The sequence below is a fragment of the Tachypleus tridentatus genome, chromosome 3 (genome assembly GCF_004210375.1).
Source record: "Tachypleus tridentatus isolate NWPU-2018 chromosome 3, ASM421037v1, whole genome shotgun sequence".
Lineage (NCBI taxonomy): Eukaryota > Metazoa > Arthropoda > Merostomata > Xiphosura > Limulidae > Tachypleus > Tachypleus tridentatus.
This window is the reverse complement of record NC_134827.1, coordinates 90276824-90301548: the sequence shown is the minus strand read 5'-3', so window position 1 is coordinate 90301548 and position 24725 is coordinate 90276824. Positions and strand designations below refer to the sequence as shown.

At 31.2% G+C, this 24725-nt stretch overlaps 1 protein-coding gene across 1 annotated transcript in view; it reads left to right on the top strand.

The window, feature by feature from the left end:
- shv (DnaJ heat shock protein family member shriveled) overlaps positions 1 to 24725 on the top strand; it is a 52550-nt gene that overhangs the window by 3364 nt on the left and 24461 nt on the right. Inside the window, exons 2-5 of the mRNA XM_076495581.1 lie at positions 5392 to 5548; positions 13122 to 13216; positions 16393 to 16522; positions 21886 to 22028. Of these exons, the coding sequence (XP_076351696.1) occupies positions 5392 to 5548; positions 13122 to 13216; positions 16393 to 16522; positions 21886 to 22028 (525 nt within the window). The remainder of the gene's footprint in view (positions 1 to 5391; positions 5549 to 13121; positions 13217 to 16392; positions 16523 to 21885; positions 22029 to 24725) is intronic.

The following is a 24725-nucleotide window of genomic DNA, read 5'->3' as shown; positions in this document are numbered from 1 at the left end:
CAAGAGAATTGTTTTCAAAACAAATGAAAAGCCTTTTGACCTCCATTGTTAAAAAGGTTGAATTGCCTTCTACACCCATCTCTGTTCCTCCCATGCAGTCCAACAAATCTCAAGATCCACATCTTTCAGTTTCGAATACAGGCATTTCTTCTGATACATCTTTTTCTCCAACCCCACGATGCAAAACAATCATTCGTTCACATCCTCAGTCACTGGAATCCCCTTCCAACAACAAAGTCCTGCTCCATCGACCCAGGGCATAATCTACGAAGGTTGATAGACCTCCTCCGAATGAAGAGAGTAAAGAAAAAAGATGTGGTCGTAAACAGAAGGGTTCTCCAGCCACTTCACCTATCCATCATTAAAAATGGCCACCTTGATACAATGGAATTGTCGAGGTTTACATTCTAATCTGGATAATATCAGAACACTGATTGCTTCTTACCATCCTGTATGTCTTTCCTTACAAGAAACACTTCTAAAACCTGCTGATACAGTCACCATTTTGCAGTTTTCTCTGTACAGAAATGACAGGCTCTGTGATGGACGAGTACATGGAGGGGTGGCACTGTTGGTTGATCAGCATGTGCCCACCCTGTCTTTGTCACTTTACAAACCCTTGGAGGCCAAGCCATTCATGTTTTCTTTCATAATATCATCACTGTTTGTTCTCTCTTCCTGTCCCCTGGAGAGACATATGATCAATCCGACCTTGATGCTCTTGTTGAACAGTTATCGTCTCCATTTCTAATCCTGGGGGACTTTAATGGACATCATCCCCTCTGGGGAAGGGCTGTCATTGATAGGAGGGGTCACACTGTAGAGCGTATATGCTCTCTGATCACAATCTTTCTCTTTTCAGTACTGGTTTTTCCACTTATTTTCATGCACCTAGTCAGTCCTTCACTGCTATTGATCTCTCAGTTTACACCCCTTCATTATTCTCCCATTTTTCAAGGAGGGTTGACAATAATCCACTGGGCAGTGATCATTTTCCTATACTTTTGAGAGAGACTGACCGTGGTCAATGCCACCCTACCCACGTGTCCCGGTGATAGCTGGATCAGACATACTGGTCCACATTCACTGCTCATGCAGAACTTGATCCTGCCATCATTAATCAGCCATCAATAGATGACTGTGTGGCAGTGGTAACTGACTGTATTATACAAGCAGCTGCTCAGTGTATTCCTCAAACCTCAACATGTTTTCCACGATATCCTCGTCCGTGGTGGAATCCTGCTTGCCACTTGGCATGGAAGGCTCAAAAACGGGCCTGGGATACTTTCTGTAAATATCTCCCACTTTCCAACGGGCCCGTGCACATGCTAGGTGAGTGAGACGTTAAATCCAGAAGGAATCTTGGATTAAGTTCACAACTAGCATATCTTTTACCATCAGTTCCAAGGTCATATAGGACAGGATTTGAAAGGTAAGTGGTCACTACAATTCTATCCCCCTCTCCATTTTGCTCTCTGATGGCCAAGAGGTAGCTGATGTCCAGAGCATTGCCGATACTCTAGGTGAAAGCTTTTGCCGGGTATCTAGCACTTTTGCTTGTTCCTCCACCTTCTTGGCCATCAAGACTTGGGCAGAGCGTTCACCTCTTTCCTTTTGAACTGACTGTCTTTTTTACAGTAATCGTCCCTTTACACTGGTGGAACTGAAAATGGCCCTTCATCTTTTGGACCTGATGATGTACACTATAACAAGCTGCACTATCTTTCTCCTGATATTCTTCTTATTGTTTTTAACAGAATCTGCCAGGGAATGTTTTTTCCTGATGTCTGGTGCCAGGCTATTATCTTACCTTTCTCTAAACCTGGGAAAGATCCCAAGATTCCTTCACACTACCGTCCAATTGCTTTGACAAGCTGTCTCTGTAAGATCTTAGAGAGGATGGTTAATGCTCGTCTTGTTTGGTTCCTTGAATCAAACAACCTCCTCGCCCACCCACTGTGGGTTTCGACGACAGTATTCCACCATGGACCACCTAATTTGATGTGAAACATCAATCAGAGAAGCTTTTCTCAAATGCCAACATCTTGTTTCAATATTCTTTGACATTGAGAAGGCTTATGACACAACATGGAGGTATATATATATATTAATATATGGGTTACGTGGCCATTTACCTATGTTTATCAAAAAATTTTTAATGGGTAGGATATTCCAAGTTCGTGTGGGTTTGACACTTTTCCGTTATTTTGTACAGGAACTTGGGGTCCTTCAGGGCTGTATTTTGAGTGTCACACTTTTTAGTATAAAGATAAATGCCATCACTGAACATCTCCCTCTCACTGTTACAAACAGGTTCTATGTTGATGACTTTCACATCTCAAACTGCCCTCAATTGTGTACTTAAGTGGACTACGGAAAACCGTTTTATTTTTTCTCTCTCTAAAACTGTTTGCATGCAATTTTGCTGCCAACGGGGTATCCACCCTGATTCTGAACTACGTATCTGTGAAGTTTCTCTGCCAGTGGTCCATGAGACAAAGTTCTTAAGGCTTATCTTTGATCGTAAGCTGACCTTTTATACCAGACTTAAAGCAGCTACGGGTCAAATGGATCAATGATCTATTGCTCTGTCAGACCCTTGGCCTTAAAGATGCTGAACCCCATTCATCATCAAGGACTTAGACTCTGCACTGGGGCTTTTTGCACCTCCCCAGTTCAGAGCTTATATGTGGAATCTCACGAACCTTCTCTGCACCTTTGCCATTTGCAACTGTCTTTACTGTATTCTTTGAAATTTGCTCCTTACCAAAGCATCCCACTTGGGAATGTGTTTTCCTTCCTCAGTGGGCCTTACTTTTTCAAAATAGATGATCTGCCATTGCTCCTTTTGGCCTTCGCATCCAGGTACAATTGGATGAATTGGGTCTGTCCTTAGAAAACATTGCAGAATCCACTGGTCAGTCCATTCCCCCATGGGTTATTACAGCTCCCAAATGTGACCTTTCTTTGTCATTTGAAAAAGGCAGATACTCCCGATTGGAAGTACCATTTTTATTTACTGAACATCTTTTGAACAATCTTTCCATTCCAATTTATATGGATGGTTCAAAATCAGGTGACTGTGTGGGCTCTGCCATAGCTTGTTGTGGGTTGGTGGTTACACACAGAATCCCCTCTGCAGTTTCTGTGTTCACTGCTGAACTGTACACCATATCTCTTGTCCTGGATAATATTGAAGCTGAGCAGTACTCCAACTGCACTATTTATACTGACTCCCTTAGTTCTCTGCTGGCCTTGGAATCGCTTTACGTTGGTTCACACCCTGTTCTCGCTGATATTCAAAACCGACTGGCCCATTTCTCATTAACATCCACTTCCATCCAGTTTTTCTGGATACCAGGTCATGTTGGTGTTCTCGGGAATTAGCTTGCAGACATGGCAGCTAAATCTATCTGCTCTGGCACTATCACCACTGTGCCTATTCCATACATGGACTCTGGTCCTGTATTATAGGCTCGGCTCTGTGCCAGCTGGCAGTCCACTTGTTTAATATAATCACTTACAACATCATCAATATATTTTGCTTTTTTAAATTAATTTATTGTTAGATTTAGGAACTTTTTTATAAAAAAAATATATATACACAAGTTTAACCTTTTATGGTATCTTTAATAAATTGTTTTATTTCTTTTAATAGATAAATGAGCTGCTTGGATTTAGTGAAAGGATTATGAAATAGTGTTGTAGAAGAATATTATTTTACTTCTTAAACAATGCTGCAAGTCAACACAAGACTGTGTGTGTGTGTGTGTGTGTGTATAGTTGGTGTGATAATAAAAACTATTTTGTAAGATTTATTGTTGAGATGCTATAGAAATTTGTTGCATTTTAATCTATTTTGTGTAGGATAAGTTAACATAAAAATATTTTATCAAGATTTGTCTTTCAAAATATTTCATGTTGTAACAAAACATTGTGCAAAATTTTCAAGTATCAACCATTGTTAAAGCCTCACAGTAATTCTAAATAAGATGCTCTTATAGTCAAACTTGTGTTACATACAGTTGTTCTGTGTGTTGTCATATTAGTTTACATTTTGCTATGAAATTTCTTAATGATAAACCAAGCTGCATTTAAATATTCTCTTGATGCCATGTAGTATTACTGTAAATAACTTATGCAACTTTCATATTGTATATAACATGGGATGGTTGTGTGATGAAATCAGTTTATATACTGCCTCTCCAAAATACATCAGAACTGTACATGGTTTATGGATATTAAGGAGCTGTTCAAAGTTGGCTTCAGATATCAAAATAACTGCAAACATAGTTTACTGTCCATAGCTTACAAAAGTGATTATATAGTTCAAAGCTACCAAGAAAACTTAGTGACCATCTGTTTAGGTAGGCCAAAACCCACAGAAGGAACACTGTTAACACTGACAGTCAGTAAAAAATCAGTTTTAATATAGCAGTCAATCTTGCTATATATTCCTCCCTTATCTATTTCAAGAGAGAAATATCTCTACAGTATGGGGTCTTCTTTGAATGCTGCCAGCTACAAGCTGTTCTTCCAATTGGCAACATTACCTAGTAAATGTTGCAGTTGTGTCATTAACCTCTTGACATATCAGGCCACTACTTCTCACTTCTGCATTTTATCTGGTGGATTTTAATAAGTCTAAACAAAGCCCTTGCAGGGAAATTTTTTATACGCATCTCTGGGTCTTTGGTGATGGAGTGGGAAGAAGTTTGGGCTAGTGGTCACTGAATAGCCCTTTTCTTTCTGTATTGTAACAGTCATGACAATTTGACATACCTGGGTGTTGATTTTTAATCATTGAAAAATACTTCTGTTCATAGGTGTGGTTGATCAGTGCACAGAGCATGTTTGCTCATCTAATAGAAATAGTTCACAATCTTCATGTTGTTGCAGCCATGTCAATCACTAGACATAAGGCTGATCAGATGTACTTGCTACTTAATATACATTCTCTTGGGAAAACATTCACCCTGACCAACAGTGTTTCTGTTGTCAAAGTTGTCTTCTTTTGAAGTGTGTGAACAAGTTATCCCAAGAGAAACTTGCCATTATAATTTAGGTGGTTGAGCAGTTCTGTAATTCAAATGAGTCTGGGGGCTGACTTTGAAGGTATTAATTGGTGATACTGATTCTGCCATTATTGCTCTGTTTTCAATCTGACAAATGTACCTTTTTGGTTATCTGTTTTCTGAGTATCTCTTTACTTTTGATCTGTTTTTTTCACACTGATAGAAAAATTTGTCTATATTTTAATTGAGTTTTTTCAACATAATAAAATTCTTTTCTCTTTTATTGTAATAGTGATTTAAAACTTGGTGAATAAAAAATCCTGAATTTTTATTTGTGAGTTGTTTTTTTAAATATGTTGGCTGTTTTATCTTGCAGAAGAGATTTTTATAAAATACTTGGAGTTCCTCGTTCTGCATCACTTAACCAGATAAAGAAGGCTTACAGAAAACTTGCAAAAGAACTTCATCCAGATAGAAACAAAGATGATCCAAAGACACAGGAAAAGTTTCAGGACCTGGGTGCTGCCTATGAGGTATAGTATTGTATTTAATATTGTAGTATAAGAATTTTTAAAAAACTAGTTTATCTGCTACTGTGAATTGTCTAAGTGCAAGAATGATTGTAATAATTGTAGTTAAAAAAAATTGGATAGGAAGTATTGAATATTCTAACTAGCTTATTTTAGATTATTTTGTGTACACAAAGTAAAACTGTTAATAATGCATAACTAGAAACTGATTATTTGAATTTTTTAGGATGCTTATGCATTTTTGAAAGTCCTTGAAATTCCATTCTCAATTTCAGAGGCTTGAAGTGCTTTTATATATTAACAGCAGACTACATCAATATATCTAATGCATGATGCAGAATTGAATGTAATAGTCTTTCTTTTATTTTTAGTCTCCTCCATTCATATGTTGAATGAATAAATAGGAATTGGATAAAATTTAAAATTTCAGTGGAATCCATTTGATTTTGGTATAGACTTGAGCTTCGAAATGTGTTTGAAAAACAATCTGAGAATGCTTAGAAAGTTCTTGGAAAGTGTTAAAATTTGATATGAGCAATTCAGTATGAACCATAAATCTTTTGTGTCAACAAAATTTAAATGAAAGTTAAAGAAATACTTTAATTTGTTTTATCAATTTTTTGCTTTTGGACTTGACAGGTTTTGTATTTTCAGCTTCATTTTTGTTATAATTAGTTCAGATTGTAGGCATTGACACAAGGCGTAGATTTCTTGAATTGTGAACTTCCTTCACAAATGGTATGAAAATGTTCAGTATTATTTCTAATACTTGTATCAGTAGCATATTCCATATATGGAATTATTAACAAGTCTGTGTGTGTGTGTGTGAAAATTAAGATGATTGTTCCATAATATCACCCACATTATCTGTTTCATCTTAATGCTGATGGGACTTTTTTCCCATTACAGTGGCTCTTAAGGTCAGCTGAAATATTATCTGTTTCATCTTAATGCTGATGGGACTTTTTTCCCATTACAGTGGCTCTTAAGGTCAGCTGAAGTATGAAATCATGATAACTGTATAAGATCCATGTGATTCAACTGCTAATACGAAAACAGACTTATGAATCTCAGTGAAGCTAAACTTCTACATGTTTGTTACCTCATGTTGCAGATGTTTTACAGTTATGATTGTTAATTAAGAACTAGAATGGTAAAGCTACTTTTCTACAAATCTTAATCATAAATGAAATATAGATAAACAATATTTGTTTAGTTACTTTTTCATTGTTTGTTATGAGACTTGCATTTATTTCAAAAACAAGATGATGCTTCATAGTCCCAATTTTCTCAGGTCAGAATACTGATTGAGATTGATTAATGCGCTTTAGTCTACATGAATAACATGTTTTTAAATGGTTGTAAAATTAATGATATGAAAAATATACACATTTTATACAATAAATCAACTTCTGTAATCAAAATATTAATTTTTTTTCTATTCATAAACAAAAGCTTAGTGTGATTAAAATTTGGAATTTCCATCTCTTTTATAATTGGATTGCAGAAGTAAAAGCTGTACTTCAACAAAATTGCTTTGTTGAGTACAGTTTGCAGTAAATGACACAAACTTTCTAAGGAATCATTTAATGTGTATTCTATTTTGTTTAGCATATATAAAAATGATACTTAGTAATGTTTACACAGTGATGTAAGTGTTATGAAATGTTTAACTACGTGATGTTTCATTACCCAGAAACAAAGCATGAAACAAAAAATATATGTTGGCTGGTAAATATGAGATTAAACCTTTAATATGTTGTTATTACACCAGTATTTTTAGAGCTTTAAATAGTTCTAAACTTAAATTTAAACTTTTATATTTGCTATTAAAATAAGCCAGTGATATACCTACTGAGTTATGATGTACATAACTGAAATATTGACCTGAGTTATTCCACAGGTTGACATTCCAGTGTTGCAAAAGCTGCTCAAATTTTACAAACTACTTTTCACAGTTAAGCTTATAAGGGATACTAAATTTTAAAACATGGGCTAAAAATGTTTTCTCTTGTATCATTTCAAAAATACTTTGAATAATTGACCAGGGTGTTTTATAAGTGAATATTACCTTACTATTGCCTTCAAGTTAATCAACTGTTTTTCTCTGGTCTGCAAAATAATTTCACACCTTCTGTTTAATAAAGTGTAAGATATTTGAAATCCAAACTTGGTTTTCTGATAGCTGAAATATCTCAACTGATTGTCATGTTAACAATTCCAATCTTATTTGAAATATTTTTGTGTGAAAATGTTATGAGCAAATAAATGATGAATTGGAGTATTCACATTGGAATATTAATTCAAATTCTTTGATACAAGTTTGTACTTTCTATGACTATCACCATAGGTATCTTTTATTGTACAATGACACAAAATTTGTCTTACATTCAAAATTTTATTAAACTACTTTGAAAATAGCATAAAAGCTGGACTAATAATCAATATGTTAATAGTCTATAAGTTTTAAGTTACTAATTCTGCAAGGTAATATTAAAAAACACACCTGAGTTTCCCCTTATGTGACCCATGTGACACATTTTCTTTTAGCATTTCAGCTTCCTTATTATATCCACTACCCCTCCAAAAAGTATGAAATTAAATGTAAATTACTCTTTGAAATTGTCATTGCTCAGACAAACCATATTTTTATAGTCTTCAGTTTGTTTTTGGTTACAGAACTATCAAATAGGAAATCAACCCCCCCCCCTCCTCCTGTCACATCTGCTGTTTCAGAACTCATTAATACATTTCTCTTATGTTTAATTATAGATTACTTATAACCAGTATAAAGTTAAGGTTTTAATTAATTAAATGATTTATAAAGTTATGTTCTGAATGGTTAAATGTCAGTTTCACTCAGAGTGCCAACAATGTTCCCATGAGAAAGTTAGATTAGATTGGATGAATCTGTCGACTCTTGTTGCATAGTTAGAGAGCCAGAAAAATTGGGAGGTGAAGTCATATTTGTTGAAATCAGTAGTAATAATATAATACAAATGTTTCACAAAGAACGCACGCAATCAGCTTGTAGCATTTCGTGGGTAATGTAATTTGTTAGCATAACATGAGCTGCATATTTGCTGAGTAATTTACAATGTATGATTGCACAGTTAGACAAAATTCAAAGGCCACAAAAAAGAAAAAAGTACAAATAGATGTATACTGTTATGACCTTAGAGCTGCTTAAGATAAACAAATTAGTAGTTTCATATTGCAATTTGAAGCCATTCTAGGAAGGAAAAAAGCTAATTTAGATTTATTTGGATTTTGTTTTTTGTGTTAGAGGTTTGTTGAATTGACCAATTCCATTCTAAGGTAGGGTAGAAGAAATAACAGACTATAAAGTTTTACTGAAGAAAATTTTAGAATGCATTTAGTAGGTTTGAGATAACATAAAGCAAATACAAAATTTTTGAAATGAGGAAAAATATTTTTAATCTTAACATGAAAATTACTTTACGCATGGAGTATTCTCAATGAATTCAAGGATATATTTTTATATTATTAAAAGTAACTTACTAAAAATGTTTTTATTTTGTATATGAGAAAGATTTAATAATATTAACGGAAAGACTACTAAATTTTGTGACAACATACACACTATATTTAAAATTAGAAGTAATAAATCTGAAAAGACTAAATACAAAGAGGTGGGTCAAGTCGACCATGCTTTTATTGAGAGAAATAATTTGAAGGTTGTAACTTCAGGTCCAATTAAGATGTTTGTTTAAACCTTATTCATTAGATTTAAGAACTAAATTCTGACTTTGCAGATCATCATATGTAGTTTATATAGGTTTACTTGTCCTTGCTGTAAGCAAACTCTAAAACTTGTTTTTCTAGCCATTGAAATGCTTTAGTTAATACTTATTAGTGATTTATTTTTGTCAAATTTGAAACTTAAGTAATTCAATTTGAATTCTTTATTGCTTAGAGATAAGACTGAGGAACAGAAAATTTGAAATCAGAGGAAAAAAAGTTAACCCATTCTCATAAAACTAAAATAGTGTGTTAAAACATCCCTCTCAAAATAATACAGATTTTAAGACTTAATATAATTAAAGAAAAAGTTAAAATAAAACTAAAAAGTGTGAGACTTCTACATTTTATGGCTTCCTAAGTATATTAGTCAAAGTGATGGAGTTACTTTGCATATGAAGTTAGTGCCATCTTGGTAGATATTTTTTCTGCATTTTTATGAAAAACACTGACTACAAAATTGTCCACAACAGTTTAAATATGTTGTTATAGTGTTTTTAATTGTCTAATACACCAAACAGAATCTAGCACCTGTACTTTTTTGCAGTGTTCAGGTATAAATTGCTTATGTATAACTATGTAATTACACAATCACCATATAATCAATAAAAGGAAATAAAAATATTTTATTTGTCAGGTAAACAAGTATTCAGCCAAAATAATAACCTTTTTAATTTTTTTATATGCTTTCAAGTAGTTTAAAGTTGTGTAATAGTTAGAATAACATCAATTTATTTTATATAATAAGACGTTTGATAAATACAACTGTCTTGCAAAGTTTGAAAACCATTAGGGAATAAACTAGAATAAATCTAGAAGGGTATTCAGTTATTGTAGTAATATTATATTAACTAGGAGGAACAATGTTAAACTATTCCTAAAGTAACCTAAATAAATCTAAGTTAAAATAACATTTAAAACATTTTGTAAGTGATTAGCTCAGTCAGGTTATAATTTGTGTGTTAATTCTGAGTAATATGATTGATATGAGAATAAAAACGGTTATTGGCAAACATGTCAAATGTTTGATTGAAGTTGCATAATTATAATATCCATAATTGTATATTTATAGCATTCATAAGCAGAATGCCTGTTTTCAGTTTTTAAAAATTGTAACTTGTACATTTATACAACTTAAATTTATTTAGATGTCAATAATATGAAAACATTTTTTTTTTTTTAAGAGTTCTAACTTCTAAGTAATGAAAATTTGATCAGATCTGTGTTATAAGAGCTGCAGAAGTCCTAAAGAATAATAATTTTAATGAAAATAGATCTAATGTGTCTGGAAAAGGGGCAAGGAATGAAAATTTACCATATTGACATTTCTATTATCTTACTGCAATACTAGATAATTCAGTTGTTAATTGCTGAAAAAAAAAAGATTAGTTTGCACATTTGAATCCTCCACTAGATGTGCTCCTACTTATACAGCATCAAATAATTAATGTCAATTATGTAGTTATAAATTTCATAACTCCAAAGAGTAAATTTGCATTTTATTTTACACGTCAATATCCATAGAGTTGGTAAGGGATTTGCCTGCCAATTGCCTTCTTTTTAGTCAGCAATTCAAAATTAATAACAGGGGGCAGATAACTAGTTGTTTTACAATAACAAAGGGCATGCAGGTTTAGTAACAAAGGGAATTCAAACCATAGAATCAAATCTCAAGGCTCCTCTGTTACCTAGCTTTGTGATTAACAACAAACAAACAATAGCAATGTTTCAGTTACTTGGATCGGTGAAATAATCAGAAATTAATTTTGATTAATTATTTGCATGAAAGTTAATGGAAGCATAACTTAGTTAATTGGTTGTTGGAATAATCTGAAACTAAATTTTAATTAGTTGATTATTTATGTAACATTAATTGATTAAATCTAAAAAGTGACCTTTAGAGTTTCCATATTATAACTTTTAAGAGGCATTTTTAAACAAATCGGGACTTTTAATGAAATATTTTCACTAGACGTTTCTCCATGAATATGCTATGTCAAAGTGTTGACAACTGGAAAGTGATTTCCATGGCATGATCAAAAATATATTTCTTCATGTGAAGAATTTCAAGTTTCATTTGTGGGTTCTATAAAACCTCCTAATATACTTAATGTTTTTTCCTCAGAGAAAAAAAAATTATTTTCTGTACTTTATGAATTTGGTCAATTTGAATGACTTTACTACCAAAAAAAATTGGAATAAATTTAAATTACTCTTTTTTTTCTTTATATAATAATTTGAAATTGTAACATGAAACTACAGTTGTTTATAATTAAAGTTTATTGTTTTCTTGCTTCTTGAACTGGATCAAACTGATAATGACATAACACAAGATGTATATCACTTGGTGAACATACAGTTCATGTTAAGCTATTGAATTACATAATACATGAGCCACTTCTAAGTGTATATTATTTAAAATGTTTCTTATTATAGATACATTCTTTATTTTACCTAATCTAACTTTATGTAACCTAAAATTTTTCTAATCTTTACATTTAAATTACTTTTATAATAATAATAATTACAGGAAAAATGTTTGAAACAAGAAACATAATATTTATTTGGGTTTTTTTTCTGCTGTAAACTGTCAATTAAATTTAAATCAACTAACTTTACTTTATACTTAATGTACTACTGCATCAAATAATCCTCTACTTACTTAAATAATGCACCAAAATACACAGAATAGTAGCACTGAAAAAGCAGACAATTTCTTAGTCACAATTTTTCTGGATTATTTTTTTATAAAAGCCACTAAAATTTCAAATAAGTTTATCAGTGTGTTTTTCACAGGAATGAAGTTTGAATTTGAAGCAAAATATGCAATTCTCTGGATAGTAAGTACTGTAATACAATGGATTAAAATTTTGACATTCTGTTGGCTATGATTAATATAATATTATGTCAAAGAAATGTTGCACCAGTTTCTGATCTAGAGGTTGGAATGGCAAGTGGGGTTGGATTTTCCATTTTATGGCTCTTTATTCAATTCAATTAAAGGCTATAAACATCTAATTGATGACAACACTATTTTCAATAATTTACATTAAATTTTGTAATTCTTGGATGGGTGGCAAATAAATTACATAAAGGGGACTACCTATAGCAAATGTCGCAATTCTTGTAATAGAAGAATTTCAGAGTTTATTTTAATATCACCTTATAAAATTGAGAACTTAAAACATTAAAATTTGGACTATTAGCTCTGTTTGTATTCCAGTAAAAATCTTTTGTTGTGCACAGAAAAAGATGCAAGAGTTAACTGTAATTTCAGTTTATCAGTTAGTTCAGAATACACTTCAGCAATGTGGTCACTGCTTGTAGATAATCAAGTACATTGATTTAACAAATTAAATTGACTAGGCTACTGATAATTTGTATTTATTAGTACCATGCTCAATTTTGCCATTATAACTTGTTTGTACATATGCAGTCATTTTTATTTGTAAAAAATGCTCTTCATTTGTATTAAACTGTTCAGGCTTTTGTTTAGAGCATTTAATGTCTTCTGTGTTTTTGTTTTTAGTAAGATGCACAATATATCAGCTACACAAGTAGACAAATGGTAAAATATCATTATTAATTTAGAGTAAACTGGAATGGACAGCAATTATCTATTCTAAAAAACACAAGTGCAGTGGATGTTATTTCAACAGTCTTCTCTTTCATCTTCAGTTCCTTTTTAAATAATGTTCTCTACACATGTTTTGTACAACAGGCAGTTGCCATCCATTCCAGTTTACTGATCATAAATACTCTGCCTAAACAATACATCAAAGAAATTATTAATTTACTTTTATTAAAATTTTAGGTGCTGTCTGATCCAGATAAGAGGAAAACATATGATAAATTTGGGGAAGAAGGACTGAAAAATGATGCATTTGGTGGAAGTGACCCTTTTGCAAGGTAATTGTTTCCAGCCTTATTTCACTTGATTCAACTTTCTTGCTACAAGGTCAGATGATGTGACTGATCTTGTAACCATTTTGTACTTGTTATAGTTTCCATATTATAGTTTTTTGTATCTTCATAAAATGTGACAGATTTTTAATAAACATTACAAATCTTTTGTACACAAGAAATGTTTTAATGAAATATTTCCATTTAAATATTTGTCCATGAAAATATATATGTAGTGTGTGTGTGTGTGTGTATGTATAGTACTTCTGTATACTATTGGGTTGAGGAATAATTCGTGAGCATTTTTTCAAGTTAAAAAAATATATTCATAAATGAAATGCTTTTGCAAAATATTTCATGTCATTTGGTGGATAATTTTTTGCTCTAATAGATGGTGTGTTTGATTTTCATATGTCTTTAATTTTTGCTTTCATTTTCAGCTCATTAAATGGAATGTCAAGTGAACAAAATCGAGCATTTTCGACATCATCTGCTTTTCGCATTTAATTTCTTGCAATTTCGTTTAAAACAATGCATACTATATACCTGGGTATTACATGAAATAAAGTATCATAATAAATGTTTTGGGTGTAATGTGTTCATGCATTGAAGTATTGTATAGTCTTGCATGTAATGCTTGAATGAAATTATTTAAAAATGCTCACAAATTATTCCTCAACCTAATAGTTCAAGTGCTAAGTGATTTACATGTTTAATATTAAACATTCTTTTCTTTATCCCAAAAATCTTGCATTTTATTTATAATCTCAAACTTCACCAAACACATTTCAAAAGTTTTCTTGGTAAAACTTTGTATTTTGTTATTTTCTATACACTAATTTTATTTAAGCTTGGTTAATTTGACTGACCTTGTAACCACCAAAAACAAAAATATAAATTTAATTTACCCTTTTTCCTTTTAATAATAACTACAACTTGTAATGGAAAACTACATTTTTGTATTCTAAATAGCTTTACGTTCATAACACCATGTATTTATTTATACTTAATTTGTATTGTTTTAACTCTATAATTACTATTTGTACCATTACATTCTGTTCATATTATTCAGTTACATTATGAACAAGCTTAATCACAAGCATACTTCATGAAAATATATTTCTATTTATTTCACCAAATCTAACCTTAACATAAGTTTCCTAAATTTGACATTTGAGTTACTTTTATAATAATAAATAAATGATATACATGAAATACAAGAAATAAAATAATTACCTGGATCCTTTTTTGTTTGTTTGTTTGTTTGTTTGCTTTCAACTGTCGATGACACTTTTTTATACTAATGATAGTACAGCAGTAAATCTTCATTTAATTAAATAATGCTCCAAAGAGCACAGAATTATAATATGCAAAAAGCAGAATTTTCCTAGAGAGAATTTCCTTTTGCTTCAAAGGAATTAAACTTAATTTTTATCACGTAATAATCCAGTTAGTTTGAATAATCGTAGTTTATACAAAGAAAAAAACTGACTATATTTGACTTATTCAAATTTGATTTTCTTTAGTGGTTTAAAATTTTTATACAAACTACAATAAAGGTTACAATCTGAAAGGTATCAAAATCTTTATTTTTGTACTTTGAGAAAAGCTCACTTCAAACATGTCTCTTCATGTAACTTGTTCTGCATAATTATTTTATTTTACAATAAATAAAGCATTTTAAAAAGAATATTGTAAAGAATCTGTAATACAACTTTGGCTATTAACAAGAACAACTAAAAGTTGAATTTGCAAATATGAATACTGTCAAAATCCAATCTTCATTAATAATGTTGAATCTGGAGTCATTACAGAAACTTTGTTAATGTTGAGCCTGGAATGAACACTTGCTGATTTAGTAAAATTTATTGTATTTATCTGTAATACCAAACTGAAATTTATAAAAGCTGTTTATATGTGATGATGATGATAAATGTTTTCTTGTATATTAAATGATTAACATGAATTGATGTTTAGATTTGGTCTTACATTGAAGTAGCTTTCTCCTATTGAAAGTTAATATTAGTGTGACATTGTTATGTGGAAGTTAAATCAGTGTCCAGCAGCATTATTTGCTAGTTCAAAGAACATCATTCAGGAGGAGATATGCAGCATGATGAAAAGTCAATCAAAATAAAGAGAAACAAAATGGGTTTTGTGAATTATTGTGCTTCAAATGACACGAAAAAAATATCTTAAGCTGAAAATATGTAAATATACTAAATACTGATATCAGTAAGTTACACAACACTATTTTACACTAATGGTACCATATTTCACATGCAATGTTTAATGACTGTATATGTAATTAGAGGTTTGGATTTGCTGTTTTTAACATGCTCCTTATATATATATAAAGTAAAAGTTACATGGTATTTAATTTCATAATACAAGTGGCGATTGTATTTGTTATATATTACTTGTTATTGTGAGGAATCTCTAAAGGAGCTTCTACGTCTGAGAACACATGAACTAGAAACCTAAACTTTGCATTATATACTCTAGTTTTCTTTCAAACAAGAAATGGCATCTCTGTAGTAGTACTCATGTATCCATATTATTTATAAATTATAGTATGCCAGCCTGTTACACAGAGTAGGAGGTTTAAAGCAAACTAAATGAGCCATGAACAGTAAGGATTTATTGTTGTATTTCTCATAAAGTGCCTGTTTTGTTAATTATGCTAGGTGTGTCACACGTGAGTGATGGTCAGATCCTTTATTGGTAATCATCTGACTGGATAGTGTCAACTAGTTACCTTCTATCTATTCTGTCATTTTTTACATTAAGTCATAATTCTACATCACATACATGTACATGAAATATGTGATAACGTTAGTATATTGCAAAATAAGTTCATCATATATAAACAGCTTTTATAAATTTCATTTTGATGTTATACGTGAATACATTAAGTTTTACTAAATCGGCAAGTGTTGGTTCCAGGTTCAACACTAACAAAGTTTGTGTAATAACTCTGGGTTCAACATTATTAATTTTTTTTCTTTCTATAAATTGTGATTATTCAAACTAACTGAATTATTATGTGATAAATTAGTTCCTTTAAGGCAAAAGTCTTCACATTTATGGGTAGAGATGTTTGATATTAATTGTAATGATTTCAGATAAATATTTATGTAAATGTGAATTGAGTACTTTAATATTGTTTAAAAAAATTACAGCTTTTTTGGGGACTTTGGTTTCTTTACTGGAGGTCATCGTCCTGAAGAAAGAGAAATCCCTCGTGGGGCAGATGTTGTAATGGACCTTTGGGTGACCTTAGAAGAACTTTACTCTGGAAATTTTGTGGAGGTAAGATGAATGATCCATCTCTATAAAATATTATACTAGTAGCTGTTTGACAGCATTTATGCAAGCAGATAAACCACTAAAAGTATAACAATGCAAAAATGGAACATGTCAAAATAATATTGCAATCTAACCCAAGTACATGTACACATCAACAAACTTGCTTCAAGCTCAGTTGAATCAGTTGTGTTTGCAACTCTAAATTGAGCTGTATAGTTTCCATACTGTAACATCTAATATGTTTTACACATCTTCACAAAAGTTTCCATGCTTATGCTAAGTATTAAGAGTTTTGCAGACAAAAAATCTGAGTTTTTAATGAAGTATTACCATTAAAAATTTCTTAATGAATATATGATTCAAGGTGTTGACTGCTCTTGTGTAAATTTATTTTCATTTTAAGATTAAAAATACTACATCTGAAAATTTTCATATTTAATTTGTGTAATATCTAAAGTGTCCCAAATAAATTTCTAAAATATATTTCTCATAAAGCTTTATATTTTATGTATTATTACCTCTTAACTCCATAAAAGTTCAGTAGAATTGTCCTACCTTGTAACTCCCACAAGGAAAATATGAAATTCTTTTCTTACCTTTCTGGAATTACTTTAAATTGTAACAAAAATTGCATGTGTTTATCCTCAACAGCTTAAAACTTGTCAAAGTATACATCTGTTTCTACTTAAATTTTGTTTCATTGCCATTTGAATTGTGTCTGTTTAATAATTTTACCATAGTAGTTTTAAGTCACTAACCAAATATGTAGCTTGTGTTATTGCATCAGATTGCTTAACACACAAACTGGTTGACAATATACGTTGTGAATGATTTTATTAATATACCTAATTTAATGTTACATCAAACAAAACAAGTTTCTAATTTTTACATTTTAATTACTTTCATAACAATAAATAAAGAATACACATGAAAAGCAAAAAAATATGGTACTTATATTTCTATGTGACATACACTTCTATTTCTTCATTAATATTACATGGTCTTGTATCATTTGCATGTTCATTAATAGATAACTGAACTTTACACTCATTGTTTGAGGGCTGAGCATGGCCTTGTTAACATGCTGGCTTGTAGATAAGTCATTACTTTGTTATAAGTGATAGTTAAATCCCACTGTTTGGTTTTGAACAGCCCAAGAGTTGGCAGTGGGTACTGTTAACTAGCTGCCTTTTTTTCTTGTCTATGAATTAATAATTAGGGACTACTGATGCAGGTTACTGCATACATTTAAGTGAATATTCAAAACAAATAAAATTGCTGCATAATGTCATACATTCATCACTACTAAGCTGATATTTTTGGCCCTTTAACTAAATTTTCTCAGCAAAACATTATTTGATATGAAATTTGGAATAAGGCTCAAACTGGAAAGAACTTTGCACTTGAGTTGCTAGCCTTTTATGCTTATGAAATATAATTCACTTTGATGCAGTAAGCTGCTGCATATTGCATACTATTGAGCAGTTTTTGTTCTTGTTTGTTAGAACACTTGATATAAAGAATTGACCAAAGAAATTTGATAATCTCTCATTTTCATTGTAAAATACATAAATGTTTCTGTGGATCCCAGCACCAAGAGGTAGAGTTACTTATAATATCAGTAGTATTTTTATGCAATTTGTATGTTATTAAGAATCTAGTAATCAACAAAAATGGCAAACAAACAAGCAATTTGAGACGCAGTGTTAAATAAGTGCTTTAAAAGTGCTGTAATTGATGAGTATTAGTTGTAGTGAAAATTTCCTACTTTACAATATCATCATTAGTTTGGTTTGGCTGAATATGAAGTGTATGCTTGCAAAGTATACGAATGCTAATCAGGTTATTCTATATAAATGTTAATAGTGCTGTCTGTTGTATGCCCATGTAACTACTACACAGCGTATGGATGATCTTCACCAAAATTGGTATGGAGGTTCATTTGTTTCATCTGGAGATACATTCAGGGTTTCAGTTTTTTTATTTTGCAGTTTTTGTTTTTTACTGCTACTTTACCTCTTACAGATAGATCTTCCAGATTTGGTTTGGAGGCTTATTGGGTTCGTAAAGAAATGCATACAAGTTCTCAGTTTTACAGTTTTTATGAGCATTTTTTACCTTTGTTTTGTTCCCTGTTGATAGATCTTCTCCAAATTTGGCATGAGAGTTTGTGAAGATGCATGAAAATTTACAATCTTGTGCTTTGCTATTTTAATGGGCATTTTTGCATTCTTTACAATTATATACAAGGGAAGCAACTTTTCACCTTTCATGAATTGTGCTTTTGCATATTTTCTGTCCAGGGGATGGGGACTAGAATGGTCAAATGATGTTAAGCCTAATTTGCGAAGTTAGGTGAGTGATGCATTACTTGTTAGATGTGATGTATGGCTCATAACACAGTGAGATGTATCTTTTTCAGAGGAATAAATGGAGGAGTGCTGTAATCTGCATTCATTGAGGCACAAACATTTTTGCTTTGAAAAATGAGTAAAGAGCTTATCTCTCAAGGATCTTTTGATAAAGAAATACCAAGTTTGAGTCTTGAGATTTACTATTGCTTTAATACACATCCAAACCAATAAGAAACTTAGTTTTGGCTGAAATGATCCATACTCCTTACTGTGACAAGTAATTGTCAACATTCAAAAGTAGCAATAATTGTTTCTATTCTAGTGTTACATTAGGTAACCTTACTGCACTAGATATCATTATCACAAATCTCCCAAATGGCCTGCTATGAAGAACTATCTCATCTCCAATCAGTAACTCTACAAGTGAAGTTCAGCAAGTCCTATCAGATTTTGATCTCGTAGGCTAATGATTATAATGCTGTTTAACTTTTGCATCTAAGTTTCTACCACAAAATATCGCACAACAGGTATTTGATAGTATAATTTTATTAAAATTATATGCTGTTTTACCATGGGGCTGAAATGATTTTGCAGTTCTTGTTTCCTGAGCATACTGGTGGAATTATATTATGAACATTGTCAGATTTTCTTATCATAAACTATGTGAGACAGTTGCAGTTACACACAAGGTCATGCATTTGAGTATATATTGATGACTTAGGTTCTGATTGAAAGTACTGTCTTCTCTCTGCTGAACACCCTCCAAACCATTCTTCTGTTACCATTTAAAAGAATGGTTTGAAATCGGGTGATTCTGCAGTATTTGCCATGTGCTGTGGCTTGGTGACTGTTCACTGCCACGTTGTATGCAGTTTCACTTTCCTTGGATCACTTGGAAGCTAAGCAGTGTACACTCTTAGTGTTTTTTGCTGGCCCTAAAATTGATTAATGTGAGTTCTTATCCAGTTCTTAAATATTCTGAAACTTAATGGCTCACTTCTCTCCATTTTTGTGAGATTCATGGGAATGAGTTTGCTGACACTGGAGCTAAATCTGTTTGTTCCAGCTCTGCCCTAACCCTTATGTGGACTACAGACCTCTCATCAAGACATGGTCTCATGCCAGTTGGCAGTCAATTTGAAGTGAGAAGTTCCAGATCAAATCTACTGTTATTGTTTTTGTCTAGTTTACATAGGGGTTGGAGAGGAAGTTATCTTGTTAAGGCTCTTTATTAGCCAGAGTTTTTTATTACTCAACTTATGTGGGACTGGTCTGTCAATATGTGGTCTTTGTGACACTCAGGTTGCAATTGGACATATTGTATTTTGTGGGCCATTATTACAACTATGAGTGGTAGCCTTGTTTTAAACACTTTTTTTTCTTGGCATTTACTCCTGCAATTTGACAGCAAGTTGTTGGCAGTAGTAACACTATCAAGATTAATCATGTCTCACTTTTTATGATTTGTTGGTTTTTTAATGTCTATTTAATCTTAACCTTATTTCTGGGTACTGTTTGACTTTGGTTTCCACTTTTTTTACCATATTTTACTTTTCTTCCTTTTTTATTTTATGACTTCATACTGGTTGTATGATGTAGATAGACCTGTTGCCTTTCACCAATAAACCATAACTAACCAACAAACCTTTAACTGTATAGTAAGGGGTTGTACTCATAAACAGCACGAGAAATAATAAAGACTGTGGTTTATAATCAAGTTGGAAAAGTCTTTGTTTCCCTGGATTTATTAGAATTTTTTTTGTTATACTGCTATATTTAGTTTTGTGATCTGCAGATGGTGATATTGTAGCATATAGCATGACTGTGTGTGTGTGTGTGTGTGTGTGTGTTAACTACAACACTAAATCTATTTTGTATTGCTGTTCCTGGTATTAGCTTACATTGGCTTATCATGGTTTCAGTAAGAGTTATATAACTTCTACAGAAATGAAGAAATTGTAATTGTTCATCCAAAAACAGTTATAATAATATTACTATTTTTGCCATTAAAAGATGTATCACTGTTCAATACACATGTAGCTCACATTATGCAATTGAATTACACTACCCATAGGCTACTACCTAGTTATTTGCATTCTTTCTTGTAAAATATTTTTATTATTACAATTTATTGACAAAATATCTGATAGCTAGGTGATACATTCTGTTTAATCCAAGAAACATCTAGTATAGACAGAAATTATAAAAAGACCATGAAGTATTTCTGATTTAAAGCATTGGTGTAAAAAAACCAGGAAAAACTGCAATGTACTTGTTTTGTTAGTTTTTGACAGTTTAGTCTGTGTAGTTTCTTCTATACATGTTTATATTTTGTGTAAACTTTTATTGTCATTAATCTCTTGTGTAGTTCACCATGGTAACTTTCTAGAGCATCATTGAGTGTTTAATGACTAACAAGTTAATAACTTCAGTTCATCACCAACCTTAAAAACCTTCCTGAAATTACAACTTGTTTTATCTTGGACATATGTTAATGTTTTTTCCTGCTGCATAACTGACATGAACTAAAGATTTATAAGTTAACAGAAAAAAATGTCTGTTTGATACTACAAAACTCTTTGAGGATAAAACTCAATGTATCTCAAATATAAACTCCATTAACAAAAACAACTATCTTAGATAAGATAAAACTCGTTTTAAAGAATGCATATATTGTGTATATTTTGAATTGGCTGTGGGATGTATATTTTTAATTGGGTTTTTAAACATATAAAAGATAGTTATAAGGTGTGTGTAACTTTATAATATGGCATTTTATTTATTTGGGATGTTTATTTAAAATTTTCAAAACTAGTTACATGAGCTTAGTATACATTTAAAATGTTAGGCTTTTGTGAAATGTTATGAGTTTAGATGTTGAACTTGAAATTGGATTTATTTTGTTTATTGCTAATTAGTACTATGTAACTTAAGATATGTAGATAATTATGTGAAGTTAATGCATGCAAATAGTAATAACAAAAGAATTGTTAAATCATTTCTTGTACCTAGGTTATACGAAATAAGCCAGTTATGAAACCTGCATCAGGTACTCGTAAATGTAATTGCCGGCAAGAGATGGTCACCAGACAGTTGGGTCCAGGCCGATTTCAAATGACACAGCAAACTGTCTGTGATGAATGCCCAAATATTAAGTAAGTTAGAGCCTAGCAGGTTTTTCAGTGGTTGTAAACTATATAATTTAAGTCTTTAGAGCATGTTTTATCCATTATTTTCATGCAAGTTTTTTTAAATAGTTTGGAGGAGATTGAAAAACCTTATTTTATTAATGTTTTAATTACATTTTTCTTCCAATTTGAATTTAAGTAAGTTGTCCTTGTTTACATAGACTCTAAATTCTTAACTAATAGAAATTCCCCAAATTTCAGAGGAAGTATGAATATATACTGGAGATTGTGTACATCCTAATGACTAAACAAGTGTTGTTTCCTCATGAATTTAGTGTTTTGTAAAACTAAAGATGTCGCATACATTCCAAGGGAACTTGACACCTTCCTATTTGGCTTTAATATATAACAATACTAATTTTAACAAACTTTTGACCAGTTGACAGTGGTCATCTTCAGTCAAAGCAGGCAACTCTCATTTATGGTATGAAAAATTAAGTTCCACTTATTTTTTTAACATTAATTGACAGAAATACTGATTTAAATAAAGTCTGGTTCATTGAAGGTGGTTATCTTCAGAAAACTTGAGAAATTAAGTCTGTGCTTAATATTTTCAACACACTCAACCAGAGAACACTGGGTTTCTATGAAAAAAACTCACCTTTCTTCAGGTTATCTTAAATGTTTGGACTTTATAATAAAACATAAACATTTTTGTTGTTTATAAGGGCAAATATCAACGAGAAACAACTTCTAATACGGAACTTGTTTAAAACTGCATTTTGTGAAAACTAAACAAACTTAGTTAAATAGTATGAAATTGTTCTAAACACTTCCAGTTAGAGCTGGATTATAAGTGAATTTGATAGTAGATTAGTTGTCTAACTGATTACTCATTTACATTCAACTAATGAATTATTCTTATGAGATGGCTAAAAGAAAAATAAACTTGTAACATTAAAGGTAAGGTTTCAATACCTATAGTGGGGTAGAGAACAAATAGCCCATTACGTATAGCCTTGTAAAGAATGAAATAATATAATGGCAATATCTTTGTTACTTGAATAGTTGAAATAATCGAAAAAAAATAATAATTGGAACGTAATTTCAGTTTGTTATTTTTGTGGTTATCAATTCAATCCTAATTTCAGATAATCACGTGCACAAATTTAGTTCATTGGACCTTAACCTGTACTGAAAAATTAACATTTATAGTTCACATTTATTTTATGCATCTCCATGTGTTTCAAAAAGCTTTCAATAAATGTTACAAGTCCTTTGTACCAAAAATATTTTATATTTATATATTTTTCAGTGATTTTTTAAAAAAATAGTAGTTATTTATTCTAAACACAGTGATGCTCATAAGTTCCCATCTCTTTTTTGTTAAATTCTATTGGTTTATTGCTCTTTGAACCATATCTGACTAATAATCTTACAATAAAGTTGTAAATAACAAAGCAAATACATAGCTCATGGTAATGTGTAATACAGTAATTGATGTTGGGCATACCTTATAGAGAAATGTTATTATTTTTAATATCAAAGAACATTATTGGCACTTTGTGAAATAGGGGATATGATAAGTTTATGGTATTTGACTCTGACTTTTCAGTTTATCTACTTAAACAAAAGCAGATTGCCATAAGGTGTTTCTGCTTAGATGTTTGTAGCTTTCATTGATAAGAATTTTACAGTAAATATTCATTTTTTTTTTAGTCAAACAGCATTTTTATTCAAATTGTGGCATGACAATGAGTAAAACAAAGTGTGTCCTAACGAACAAGTAAAATTTTTTATCAGTGCTGTAACTGTAGTTACCAGTTTGGCTGCCAACTTTGATTTCATTTCTTTAAGTTGCATACTTAATCCTTTTTTGGCTGCTTTTTTTTTATATATACTAGATGTTTTTGATTAGTTATCATGACTGGTTGTTAATACATACTAACAAACCACAACAAGTAAAAAAGTGAAACTTTATTGTAACCAACAGTAACTTCAGGATTGCAACCCTATTATTTGAAACAGGTTTAAGAACTATACTCTGCAGAACCAACTAGATTCTTTAAAATATTTGTGGTAGTTTTCTTCTCTAAAACAGTGTTAAAAATTCCCTTTATATGTGATCACAAGAAACCCACTTGAAGTAAAAATGTATTCTTAAGCTGGTATGGGTATTAGCACTTTAATTAAAATAAAGTACAGAACAATGTTTCAACCTTCTTGGAGAATTTTGTTTACCTGAATATGACCCAAAATGGTCGAAACATTGTTCTGGACTTTACTTTGATTAAAGTGCTTATACCCATACCAGCTGTCTTGAGAATACAACTCCCTTGATAGTAAAGCCATGAAAACTAGATTAACAGTTTCTTAATTAACAGTCATCACCTATACAGCCATATTAAGTATAATTATTTATTCTAATTGCTTAAGCTAATACCATGTGATGCTAAATGTGGCTTAATTAGGAGAGTTTCATGACTTTTAGTAAATTTGTTCTTAAAAGTTAAAAATTAATAGTAATTGTTCACCCATATGATACATGTTTTAAAACTTGAGCTGGACACTGCCAATCTAGTTTGCTTGGCCTAACCAATAATTATGTATATGTACATGCTTTTACTCTATAGTTTTGTTGTTTTAAATCAGCTATCTTTAATCTGATTGACAAAAAGACCAAAAACTGTTCATCTTTACTCTTGTAGGAAGTAACAATAACTA